General features: G+C 45.1%; 1 protein-coding gene across 1 annotated transcript in view; it reads right to left on the bottom strand.

The window, feature by feature from the left end:
- Positions 1 to 625: 625 nt before the first annotated feature.
- The window catches only part of STPG4 (sperm-tail PG-rich repeat containing 4), a 94,662-nt gene continuing 83,351 nt past the window's right edge, over positions 626 to 11,936 (bottom strand). The window contains 3 exon segments of the mRNA XM_007944423.2: positions 626 to 645; positions 648 to 747; positions 3,808 to 3,912. Coding sequence (XP_007942614.2) covers positions 626 to 645; positions 648 to 747; positions 3,808 to 3,912 — 225 coding nt within the window.

An 11,936-nucleotide genomic window follows, 5' to 3' on the forward strand; every position in this document is an offset into this window, starting at 1 on the left:
ACACAAGGAGATCAGTAGAAACTTCTTGGCACAGCTTCGAAAGCTTTCCTGGACCCAGGCCCCAAACTACCTTTCTGGCTGTGTCTCCCCTGCAGCCCTCTCCAAACTCAGTCACATGCCTTACTCATCTGTCTTCATGGCCTCACTCCCCAACACCTCAGCACCTAGCACACAACCGATACTCAATATATTGGTGTCAACTTGAAACTCAAATTCTTTTCCAGGAGTTGAAAGAGAAAGAAGAATGAAGAACCTTTTTCAATCCTGTCTCTCTCAGCTTGGTCTTAATGCTGACCTCCCAAGAAAGTCCTCATGAGGTCTGGGAGGGATCACAGCCCTAATGCAGCAAGTGATGAGCTTCACTGGGCACAGAGCCCACAGCCTCTCAGAATATGCCCTTAGTAATAAGCACAGTGAGTACACAATTTATTTTTCCAACCAAGACACTTTTGTGAGTGAACTGGTAATACGCTGGGACTATTTCAGACAAGTGGGCTGCATGGTCACCCTAGGCAATAGATCATGTTTTGTGGTCAACCCTCTGCCTCCCAAAAAATAAACAAAATACTGATTTTTAAACATAAGAACTTGTTAAAACATAAAGTAGTTTGGCACCAAGATTGCTTTATTTTAAAAGCCAATTGTGTTGTTGAAGAAAAGGCTGTGTTCTCGGCCCATTCTGGCTACAGTTGGAGACTGCTTCGGGAATTGTGCTGAAGATGTATATGCTCCTGGGCCTGGGGTTTTCTGTAAACAGAACAGAAAGCAGGGCCTGATGAGATAGTGACTCCAGAACCCCAGATATTCCCATGCCTGGCACATGGCTGCTGGCTTAGATGTGGCTGATGATCTCCTGCTGAGGGACACAAGGGCTGCCCCAGCCAGGCCAAGGCCCAATGGACCCTTGAATTGGAATAAGTCCTGGAGGTGAGGCTTACTCCTGTCTGGGGCACTCAGCAAGGCTGAGGAGGTGCTGAGAGAAGGCAGGACAAGTCTGTGACCTCCTAGAACCAGCTGGGGGAGGCAGGGTCACACCTCACTTAAGCCTCAAGGCATGTTGCTTCCCAAAGAACACTCTGCCCAGGCAGTTCATGTCCCCAGAATGCTATTGCCTCCCCCTATATTTACCCCCGTCTAGCGGTAAGTAGATGGAGAATGGATTCCAAACCTGGGTGGTCTTACCAGAAAGCCCAAACTGCCTCTCAAACTCACGTGGGTATCAGCCTCTGACCAGTATGATAAGGCAAGGTGTTTCCTAACCAGGGTCTGTGGACTCCAGAGTCAAAAGTATTTCTAAAGTTCTAGTTTTTAAAAATCATGTCTTGAAAAAGTTATTTTGCCAGTTGTTTAAACAATGCTTCTCTTCTGCCATGATAAATTACAAATCAATGTCATTGTCATAGACTCACAGACAAAGACTAAGTCTTCAGGATCTTAAGTCAGAGTTTCCCTTGCTGGGATGCACATATTCTTGAAACCCAAAGGAATCTTTACCTTGGATCTGTTTGAGAGACACCAGAGTAGTGGTGAAGGACAAGGGCTTTGGGGACCAACAGGCCTGAGTTTAAGTCCCAGTCCCACCACTATGACTCCGTGTGTCCCTGGGCCGTGTGCCGCCTACACTTAGGAGTAGCTGCCTTGGAGATGGATGTGAAACCCACTGGAGTCACTCCCCTCTGTGACAGACTGTACTACACCAGGTCAGCAGCAAACACCACTATTATTCACCATTATCATCTACTTGCCATTTCCATACTTGCTTACAGTTTGTTATGTCTTCAGGAGACAGGAGAGTAGAAATAGGGTTATCCTGAGAGTGGACAGACATCTGCTTATAGAGGATGAGCTCAGCTGCCTGCAGAAGCCACCTTCAATGACAACATACTTCCCTTGCCAAAAGCGGAAGAGCAGTGTGGAAATCTAATCAAGGCCTGGCCGACTGTCAGAGGAAGCTGTAGCCTTTACTAATGCTGTTAATGAGGAGCCAGCATGCAGTGGGGGCCCTGAAGGTAAGGCCCCAGAAGAGGAGGTTCAGTGGGCCTGCAACCCACAAGACCACCCTTCAGGAGACTGCTGATTGAGAGCATCCAGTTTAGCACCTCAGCCCTAATTTCATTGTTACCAAGCAACCTCTGGCTGTCCTTGGCTTCCATGAGGATTTTCCTATCAGGGTGAGACTCCACAGACCAGCAGACCCAGGGGCCAGGCCCCCTTGGAGGACCCTAATAAATTAATACTAAACCTTCCAGTTTCTTTGTCAGTTTCCTGGGAGTTTGATTAGCATGGGCCAGTCCTCCTAAGAATAGTCATCCCTGTGGGCAAAAAGCTGTTTCTGGATCCTGGTAATGCCACCAAGTGTGAGGATTTGCTTGAGGGATCCACCAGCCTGTCACTGTCGACTTCCCTTTAATTTTCCTGGCAGGGGCCTCCCCACTATTCCTCCAGATAAAGGCTACACTACCCCCAACACTAGGAGCTCTGGTAGCATAGTGCCTAAAGGCACTTGACTGCTAATCAGAAGACTAGCGGTTCAAACCCACCAGCCACTCCTTGGAAGGAAGATGGGGCAATCTACTTTCGTAGTGATACTGCCTTGGAAACCCAAGGAGGGGTCGCTATGAGTCGCGTCCAACTCAACGGCACATAACAACAACAACAACAACCCCCAACATTAGAGATTCTGCAGGAAATGGCCCAGGTGCCACAGAGGATGGTAACAGACAGTGGTACCACTAGCCCTCTTCTACCTACTACCCCAATCTCCCTGTCCCATCACTTGCCTCCCACCCCTGCCCCTTAAGTGGGCCCATTTTCTTACAGGCAAAATTTGTAGTCTTTCTGTCTCCCTAACAACTTCAATTATGTTCACATACCAGCAAGTTTTAGGGACTTTCAGACTGGGATACAGCCTGGGACAACAAGGCCATGGGGATTAAAATTGCCTTTTAGCATTAGCATTAAAAAAAAAAAAATCACGTTCAGAAGCTCCATGTGATCCTTTTGCAATCCTTCTTGGTCTTTCTGAGGTCTCCAAGGCTCTCTGCAAGGAGCTCTGGTGGCGGCATAGTGCCTAAGGCATTAGACTGCTAACCAGAAGGCTGGCGCTTCAAACCCACCAGCCAATCCACAGAAGGAAGACTGGGCAATCTCTTTCCGTAAAGATTTACCACCTTGGAAACCCAGTGGGGGTCACTGTGAGTTGGAATCGACTCAATGGCACTGCGTTTGGTTCTGGTTTTTGGTGAGGCTCTCTGCATGTCCCCAGAATCCACCTTTGTGCATTTGAGCCTCTTCCCTGTCAGTTCCAACTCCTCAGGGGCAGAGTGACTGCTCACGCTTTAAAGGTCCCCTTTGGTTTGATATTCATCGTTTCTGCTCCGACTTTGTTTCCTTAGGCTCTAGAAGCCACCATATACAAAGAAGGGCAGCCACCCCCCGTTGCGGGTTTCAGTTCATTAAAGCTGTTTCCCCATGAAGCATCCAGATCACAGTATTGATGGCCAATTACTGTGCTGGCTGTTCTCAGCTCCACTCATAACTCAGCCATGGCCTTTGGGTCTGCAGTCCCTCTGGAGCCCGCTGCAGTTGAGCGTTTGTTTTAGCTCCCTGCTCCTTACTGCCTTGACAAGCCATTGTTTTTACTAGAACCCTCAGAAACTTTAACTTCCCTACCCCACCCCTTCACTAGTTCTCACCACCACCCAACCACAACTTACCCCACCCCTTCACTAGTTCTCACCCCCACCCACCACAAAACCTACAACCATAACCACACCTCTGGGGCTGCCTGCCTTTTAGAATACTTACTGAACAGGAGGGTAAGAATCGAGGGACTCTGGACTGAAAACAAGAAGTAACAGAACTTGTAGGGGGTATTTTCAAGTCATAATGACCTGGGCCTGGGCCTTCATGCTATAGAAAATTAAAAAAAAAAAAAAAAAAGTGTTTCATTATTAATAATATTTTATATATTTTAAAGCTTTATTTTGCCTTCCATAAATAAACATCTGAATCAGTGTGAAATGGTAGAAAAATCCTTGGATTTGGGCCGGGAAGATCTTGTTAAGCTGTGACCTGGGAAGAACACCTGCTGTACCTGCCTCATGGGATGACCATGAAGAATCAAGGACAGTAAGTGACCTGTACATGTCTCCCCTTGTCCCTGCTTCCCCAAGCCCTGGGCCCCCTCCCCACACTCAGGACCTTCCTCACATCAGCATACCTGTCCCAACTTCTTCCCAGGCTGTCCCCTTTAACTTTCTGCTTTGAGGTGTTAGCTTTAAAAAACACTCCCATCCTTTCATAGACATGCAGTATATGTTATCTTGGTCCAAGAAATTATTCATAGCAATTCACTGAGAGACATACGATGCCACAAGATTATCGTAAGTGAATGAACATAACTTTAAAAAGACAAACACCTCAACAGAAAACTTAGCAAAAGGTGATTCACAAGAGAAAATGCAAATATTCAACAGGCAAATGGGGTGGGGGTGGGGCTTTAACCTCATTAATAATCAAATAAACTATCATTAAAACTACAGTGAGATTTCTTTTTCATGCATGAGATATCATGAGTCAGGGGCTGACTTGACAACAGCAAGAAGGTGAGAGCAGAGAAATGTGTCCCGTGATATCCTTCTAATGGGAAGGCTGGGGCACCTATTAACCTAACCCAGTGGGTTTGGCCGAATGAGCACCCCAGACTGCAGACCCTTCACAGGACTGAAGAGCAGGCTTTCCCGTTTACTCTGGTGGCGGCTCGGAGGTGTAATTAGGACCGCCATTCTCAATTACTGCACCATGAGAGGAGTCTGTTATTAACAGCCATGCACAAATCTGATAATCAAGGAATGGATGAGCCTCACAAATTTACAACTCATGGCAGAGAGATGAAAACAGCTATGTTTTCAAACAGATGCATGTGTGTACAGAGACTGTCATCAGGAGGCAGTTATCTGTATGGGGTGAACTCAGCACTCAGACTGGAGGACTCTGTGCCACCATGAAAACAAAGGGGTAAAAAGCCTGATGAAATGTGGGGAGGAAAAATTTGTGCAACCTCCCTTCTATTTGTCCGAAATACTGCAGAACTCTTAAGCCAGATGGGTAGCTAAGGCAAAAGATGATGCAAAGTGGGCTCCCACTGATTCGCCTATGACAGCCACCTGTAGAATGGCTAACACTGTGGACTGCACCCCTTTCCCTTCAGCCTAACATGCTTTTGTTGCCAAGCTTCCAAGTCATGAGCTTCTTGGAAATCCAAGAGGACCCAATATGGCAGTGACATGGGCCTGTGCTATCCAGTGACCTCCTGCAGGAGGCAGTTATCTAACTCAAATGAATTAAGGCCCGGGCAGAAAGAAATGACTGAAAGCTATTGACCCCACACGTGTCAGATGGAATCTCTAGAAGGGAACATTAGGGAATTGGATATAGGCCCAAGTTCATATTCTGGAAGCCACAGGAATGCTGTGGCAAAGCCGAGACTGTTCTCAGTGAGAAGTGATGATCCTGCGAGGATCCTGCAATGGTTGGGAAGCAGCCCCAGCATAGTCCTCACTTCCACCCGATCTGAGGACAGCGTCCGTGGGCAGAGCAGGAGTGGAGGATGAGGCACGCAGTCCAAGCTGCCTCCGAATGTAGGTCCAAAAATGGATGCAGTTCAGTGGGAGGGTGTTTAAAGAAGAAAGTTTGGACCATGTCCTCCTTGTCCTTGAAATAGAGAGTTCCGCTCCCTCTCTTACAGAGGACCACTGAGCTGACCCAGAGCTTTGGTTTTGCATTATGTTTGGCACATGTGTGAAAGGGAGGTGGCAGGGTTCACCAAGCAGCATAAACACTCTTACTATACAAATCAAACGAATCATTTCTTAAACCTTGCTCTATCCCGACCATGCTTGGCAGCTGGGTTTCCTGAAGATAAACCTTTCAAAGACCATTGTCATTCGGTGCCAAGAGAGGAAAGTATAAGCACTTTCCTCAAGAAACAGAACCTCATGTCAAGAAAAAAACTACAGGAAACCATTCATAATACCCACTCCTCTGCTTTGGGGCATGAGATTACATCTCAACCCTCCTGACAAGGTGACACTATCTTTTCTATTTCCTTTTAAAAAGTCCCATTTAATTTGAGTTTCTACTTGAGGGCATCTTTAACTTTAGGGATTACACGGAAGAATAAAATGCTATCTTTGACCTCAGAGGAGGAGTTTATAGCCCAGTAAAGACAGAAGACAGAGTCAAACAAAAGTACCACAAAGGAATAAAAGAAGGTGTGACGTGCTGGGGTGGTGCTGAGCGAAAGCTGAGCTAGCAGCCTGGCTTCAAGATCCCAAACCAGGTCCTAGAGCAACTGGCCTGTCCTCACTAAATGTGCATAGGATGTGACTAACAGCAGGAGCTTCTGACTCACTCTAAAAAACTTAGAATGTGCATCCCACTGACTTTTCTGGAATGCTCCAGGGTCTTTGTCATATCATGAAGTTTGATTTATTTGGTTACAATCCTAGTAGGCAATAGGTAGCATAGTGGCTAAGGCACTTGATTGCTAACCAGAAGGCTGGCAGTTCAAACCCACCAGCCACTCCTCGGAAGGAAGATGGGGCAATCTACTTCCGTAGTGATATTGCCTCGGAAACCCAAGGAGGGGTTGCTATGTGTCGGGTCTGACTCGACGGCACATAACAACAACAACAAAGGCAATACTGCTGTAATATCATTGGTCTTTGGTAAGCCCTGACATCTCCCCACTGGACACACTCCTTATCCAGGGCTGAGGGGATGGGACTACTCAGGAATTACAGGTAGACCCCAACTTACAATGTATTTGAGTTACAATGAACCGCACTTATGACCTCTGGTGTGTGTGTGTGTGTATCTTGTCATTAGTAATATGTGCTATATATAGTGTTGCAGCAGGAACACTGAATTTACAACTCGATATTGCCGATATAGAAGAGCTCACAGATCACAAAGAAGAATCAACAGATCAGGACTCAATGCATTTGGAAGAGGAAAGAAATGCTGAGGAAGGAAGAAATGGTGAGGAAGAGAAAGGAGAGAAGTCGTCAAAAATTTTTACAGTGAAAAGATTAGCTGAAGTTTTTCCTAAACTAAATCAGGAGCTTCACTTGCTTAAAAACATGGACCCAAACAATCGCTTGGCTAAAGTCAATAGGCAGATACAGGAAGCATTGAGATATTACTGTGAAATATATGAAGAAAGAAAAGGACCATACAGACAACTCTCCCTAATTTTCTGACTAGAAACGTCATCCCCATTCCCAGGGATAATCCAGATGCTTCAGAACCTTCTACAAATGGAGTTATTACTGCAACTGACAAAATGTCAATGGTCCAACTCTTCTTCATAATCAGAGTAAATTTTCATGATTCGTGTATTTTTCTCCATATATGTAATGTTTCCAACCCCCCAAAGACAAATAAAGACCAGATCTATAAAGATACTGATAATAAAAGACAATAATAATGAAAACCATAAAAAAAATGAAAAATAAAAGAAAGAAATATTTTACTTACATCAGGACTGACTTAAAACAGTCTTCAGAATACCATCCCATTGTAAATCAGGGACGACCTATAGAAGGTGTATCACCCTAGGGCAGTCCGAAGCAGGAAAACACCAGGTACCCCTGAAAGAGGAGCTCTAGTAGTGTAGTGCCTAAGGCATTTGACTGCTAACCAGAAGGGTGGCGGTTCAGACCCACCAGCCACTCCTCGGAAGGAAGACTGGGCAATCTCAGAAACCCAAGGAGGGATTGCTATGAGTTGGATTTGACTTGAGGGCAGTGAGTCTGGTTTGGTTTTTGGTTTACCACTGAAAGACTGTATGAGACTAGATGAAATTATCTTAAGTCTTTAGTTCATTTCTTCATTCAGCCAATATGCAACGTGCCAGAAGTGTGCTGGGAGTTGGGAATACAGCGGTATAAGATTGTCTCCCAGTATCCATTCTCCCATTCCTTAGTATTAGAACTTCCAATTCTGGTAGCATAGTGGCTAAGACACTTGTCTGCTAACCAGACGGCTGGCGGTTCAAACCCACCAGCCACTCCTCGGAAGGAAGGTTGGGCAATCCTACTTCCGTAGTGATACTGCCTCGGAAACCCAAGGAGGGGTCACTATGAGTCAGGGCCGACTCGACGGCACATAACAACAACAACAACAACAATTTTTACCTGCACATATGTCTACCCAGAGTAAAGACTACATTTCCCAGCCTCCTTAGCAGTTAGGTATGGCTACATGACTAAGCTCTGGCCAATAGAAGAGGTGTGTGCAAATTCCAAGGAGCACATTTAAGGACAGGGTAGCCTGTCCTTCCTCCCCCTCCTTCTTTCTGCTATCTGGCCCCATCTTCTAAGCTCTCTTGGACCATGGGAATGGAAACCACACTTAGCCAAGCAGCACATAGTAGGAGTCTGATGCTACAGAGCTGCCCCACCAGCCTTGATGCCTAAATAAATTCCTGTCTTGCTTATAAAATCATTCTTTGGGGGTTTCTGTTACTGGCAGCAGAACAGCTCTGACTCACAAGACTGACATGTGTTTCCTGCTCTCATGGGACCTACGTTCTAGCAGGGCTATACACCTTACAACAAATAGAATGATGGGTGTGTGGAGGAGCACATAAAGGGACACACAGGATGTGATGTGTGGAGAAGCACATAAAGGGACATATGTACGATGCTGTGGGAGAGCAGGTAAGAGGGTATACCAATCTGGTCTGAGGGCCCCAGAAGCCCCTTAAGGAAACACATTTTAGCCGAGATCTAAAGTATGAAGAGGAGTCACCACTACCCCCCCCCGTCATCAAGTCTATTTCAACTCATAGTGACCCTTTATGACAGAGTAGAACTGTCCCATAGGGTTTCCAAGGCTGTAATCTTTACAGAGGAGCTGCTGGTGGGTTCAAACTGATGACCTTTTTGGTAGCAACTGAACACTTAACTACTGCACCACTAGGAGTTAGCAGAGCAAAAAGGCTGAAGGGAGGATCTGTATAGGAAGCAGTGACAGGAAAGGTCAAGGAAGGTTAGAATAGGTGGGCCCTTGAGGACAAGCTTAGAAAAGCGATGTGTCAAATTCATTCCATCTTGAAAAACAAAGTGAAAGAGCTAACTGACCTGTGCTGAGTAATAAATAGAAGAGACCAAAAAGCAGATGATTAGTGGTCACAGGAATATCTTAATCTGTATTCAAGTTGCCAGTAGGAAATCTCTTCTATTCCACATTCTGAACCATGACTGTCCCAGAGGGTCGGGGACTGCTAACTTGAAGGTGTCAAATCCTGTTAAAATAAATCTTAATAAGTCATATCCACAAATACTTGCTGAAACCTGCCTTGAGCAAGGTAATTATGCCAGAGATTCTGGAAGATATTGAAAACATTTACTATAGGATCACTGAGGAGCTCTGGTGGCACAACAGCTGAACTCTTGTCTGCTAACTGAAAGGTTAGCAGTTCAAACCCACCCAGAAAGCTCCACAGGAGAAAACACCTGCTGATCTGCTCCCATTAAGTTGATAGCCTGGTCTGCTTCCAAAGATTACAGCCTAGTAACCCCTGTGGGAGTTGGAATAAACTCTGTGGCATACAACAACAACAACAACAACAACAACACTGCCTTCAGGGTGCCTACACTCTAGTTGGGAAAACAAGTACCAAAATTCAGTAAAAGTAACAAAATTTAAATGAAAGAACAATAGCAAGAAAACAATGCAAATTGTCACAGAATAGAAGTAAATATTAAATGAGTACATAAACTCTCCAACTAGGAGGGTTTATGATGAGCTCACAATCAAAACACTTTGCTCTGGTGGCTAAGCAGATGGTGTGTGGATCTGGGGCTGCTGCTGGCCATCTTACCCAGCTCATGATAAAGATGGCTGTCCACAGGATGCAGAGAGCAGCCCAAGAGATGGAGAAAGAGAAAGTAGAGGCTAACACTAGAGATACTTGCTGTTTGTTGTTGTTGTTATTTGCCGTCCAGTCGGCCCCGACTCATAGCGACCCCTCCTTGGGTTTCCCGAGGCAGTATCACTACGGAAGTAGGATTGCCCAACCTTCCTTCCGAGGAGTGGCTGGTGGGTTTGAACCCCCAGCCTTCTGGTTAGCAGTCAAGTGCCTTAGGCACTATGCTACCAGAGCTCCTAAAGATACTATGCAGCAACAAATCCTACCCCACCTACGATAGGTGTGTCAGCTTGGCTGGACCACGATTCTAAGTGGTTTGACAGTTGTGATGTCATTATCTCCTATGATTAGATCTGATATAATGTATCCCTTCCATGATGAGATCTGTTATGGGCAGCCAAGCAGTTGAAAGGGAGTTTCCAGTGTATATGGAAAAGCTCTGGGAAGTCTCTGGCTTTTTGCTTGGGATCCTGTATCTGGCTCATCACCATCTGGACTTGAACCAGTGGCCTGCTGTATTGCCTGCTGATCTTGGTTTCGTCAGCCTACGCAACTGCATGAGTCAGGAGAAGCCTCCAGCTTGATGTTTGACCCACAGACTTGGAATGTGCCAACCTCTACAACTGCGTGAGCCATTTCCTTGAGATAAATCTCTCTCTCTCTCTCTATGTCTATATGTATGTGTACATAAATCCACTGCTGTTGAGTCATTTCCAACTCATAGTGACCCCTATTGGGTTTCCAAGGCTGTAAATCTTTACAGAAGTAGATCACCTCATCTTCCTCCCACAGAACAGCTGGTGGGTTTGAACCACCGCGGACCTTCTGGTTAACAGCCGAATGCCCTAGCTGCTATATATAAGCTTCATTAGCTTTGCTTCTCTAGAGAACCCAGCTTAAGATACCACCTTTATAGGGTTTGGTTTGGTTTTGTTCTTTTCACTTTAAAATAACTGTGGATTCATATGCAGTTTCAATTTCAGAGAGATCTGTATATACCTTCATCCAGTTTCTCCCAAGGGTGACATCATGCATATCTATAGTACAATATCACAACCAGTAAATTGGCACTGAGACAATCCACAAAATTTACTTGAAATTACGTCACCAGTTTTACATGCACTTATTTGTGTGTATTTTGTTCTATGCAATTTTATCATATGTGTGTTGTCATGCAACCACCACCAGTCAAGACACAGAGCGGTTCTCTCACAAGGCTATCTCATGCTACATTTTTATAACCATAGCCACCTACCTCTGTCTCCTATTCCTTAACCTTTGGCAACTATTAATCGGTTCTCCATCTCTATAATCTTGTCATTTCAAGAATGTTATATAAATAGAATCACACATTATATAACCCTTTGGAATTGGCTTTTTTTCCACTCACCACAATTCATTTGAGATTCATCCAAGTGGCTGCATGTATCAATAGTTTGTTCCTTTTTATTCCTGAGTAGTGTTCCATGTTATGGATATATCAGAATTTAACCATTTACCCATTGAAGGGCATTTAGGTTGTTTCCAGTTTGGGGCTATTACAAATGAGGCTTCTATGAACATTTATGTATGGCTTTGTGTGAACATAAGCTCCTATCCACCTTTGTGTTTTTACTTTGACTTTTTGCTTAAGCTAATTTGGATTGGTTTCTGTCACTTGCAACTGAAAAAGCCTAGTGCCTTCTCTTTTTCTTTTTCCCAGTCAAAATGGATATCAGAAAGGAGTGCAGGGAATTGGCGTAACACATTACCCAAAACATTGTTCCACCTCCTACTCTGGGAAGCAACTGGGATCTTAAAAGCTTGCAAGCAGCCTTCTAGATGCAACAATGGGTCTCTCTTCATCCAGAGCAAAGATGAATGAAGAAACCCAAAGATGCGTGGAAACAATTAGTCCAAGGGACAGGTACACCATGTGATCCTCAGCCTATACGACTATGAGACCAGAAGAACTAGATGGTGCCCGGCTACCACTGTCAACTACCCAGTGGGGGAT

This window comes from Orycteropus afer, unplaced genomic scaffold, assembly GCF_000298275.1.
Source record: "Orycteropus afer afer isolate SDZICR_OR568_19922 unplaced genomic scaffold, OryAfe1.0 scaffold00124, whole genome shotgun sequence".
In the NCBI taxonomy this organism is placed as follows: domain Eukaryota; kingdom Metazoa; phylum Chordata; class Mammalia; order Tubulidentata; family Orycteropodidae; genus Orycteropus; species Orycteropus afer.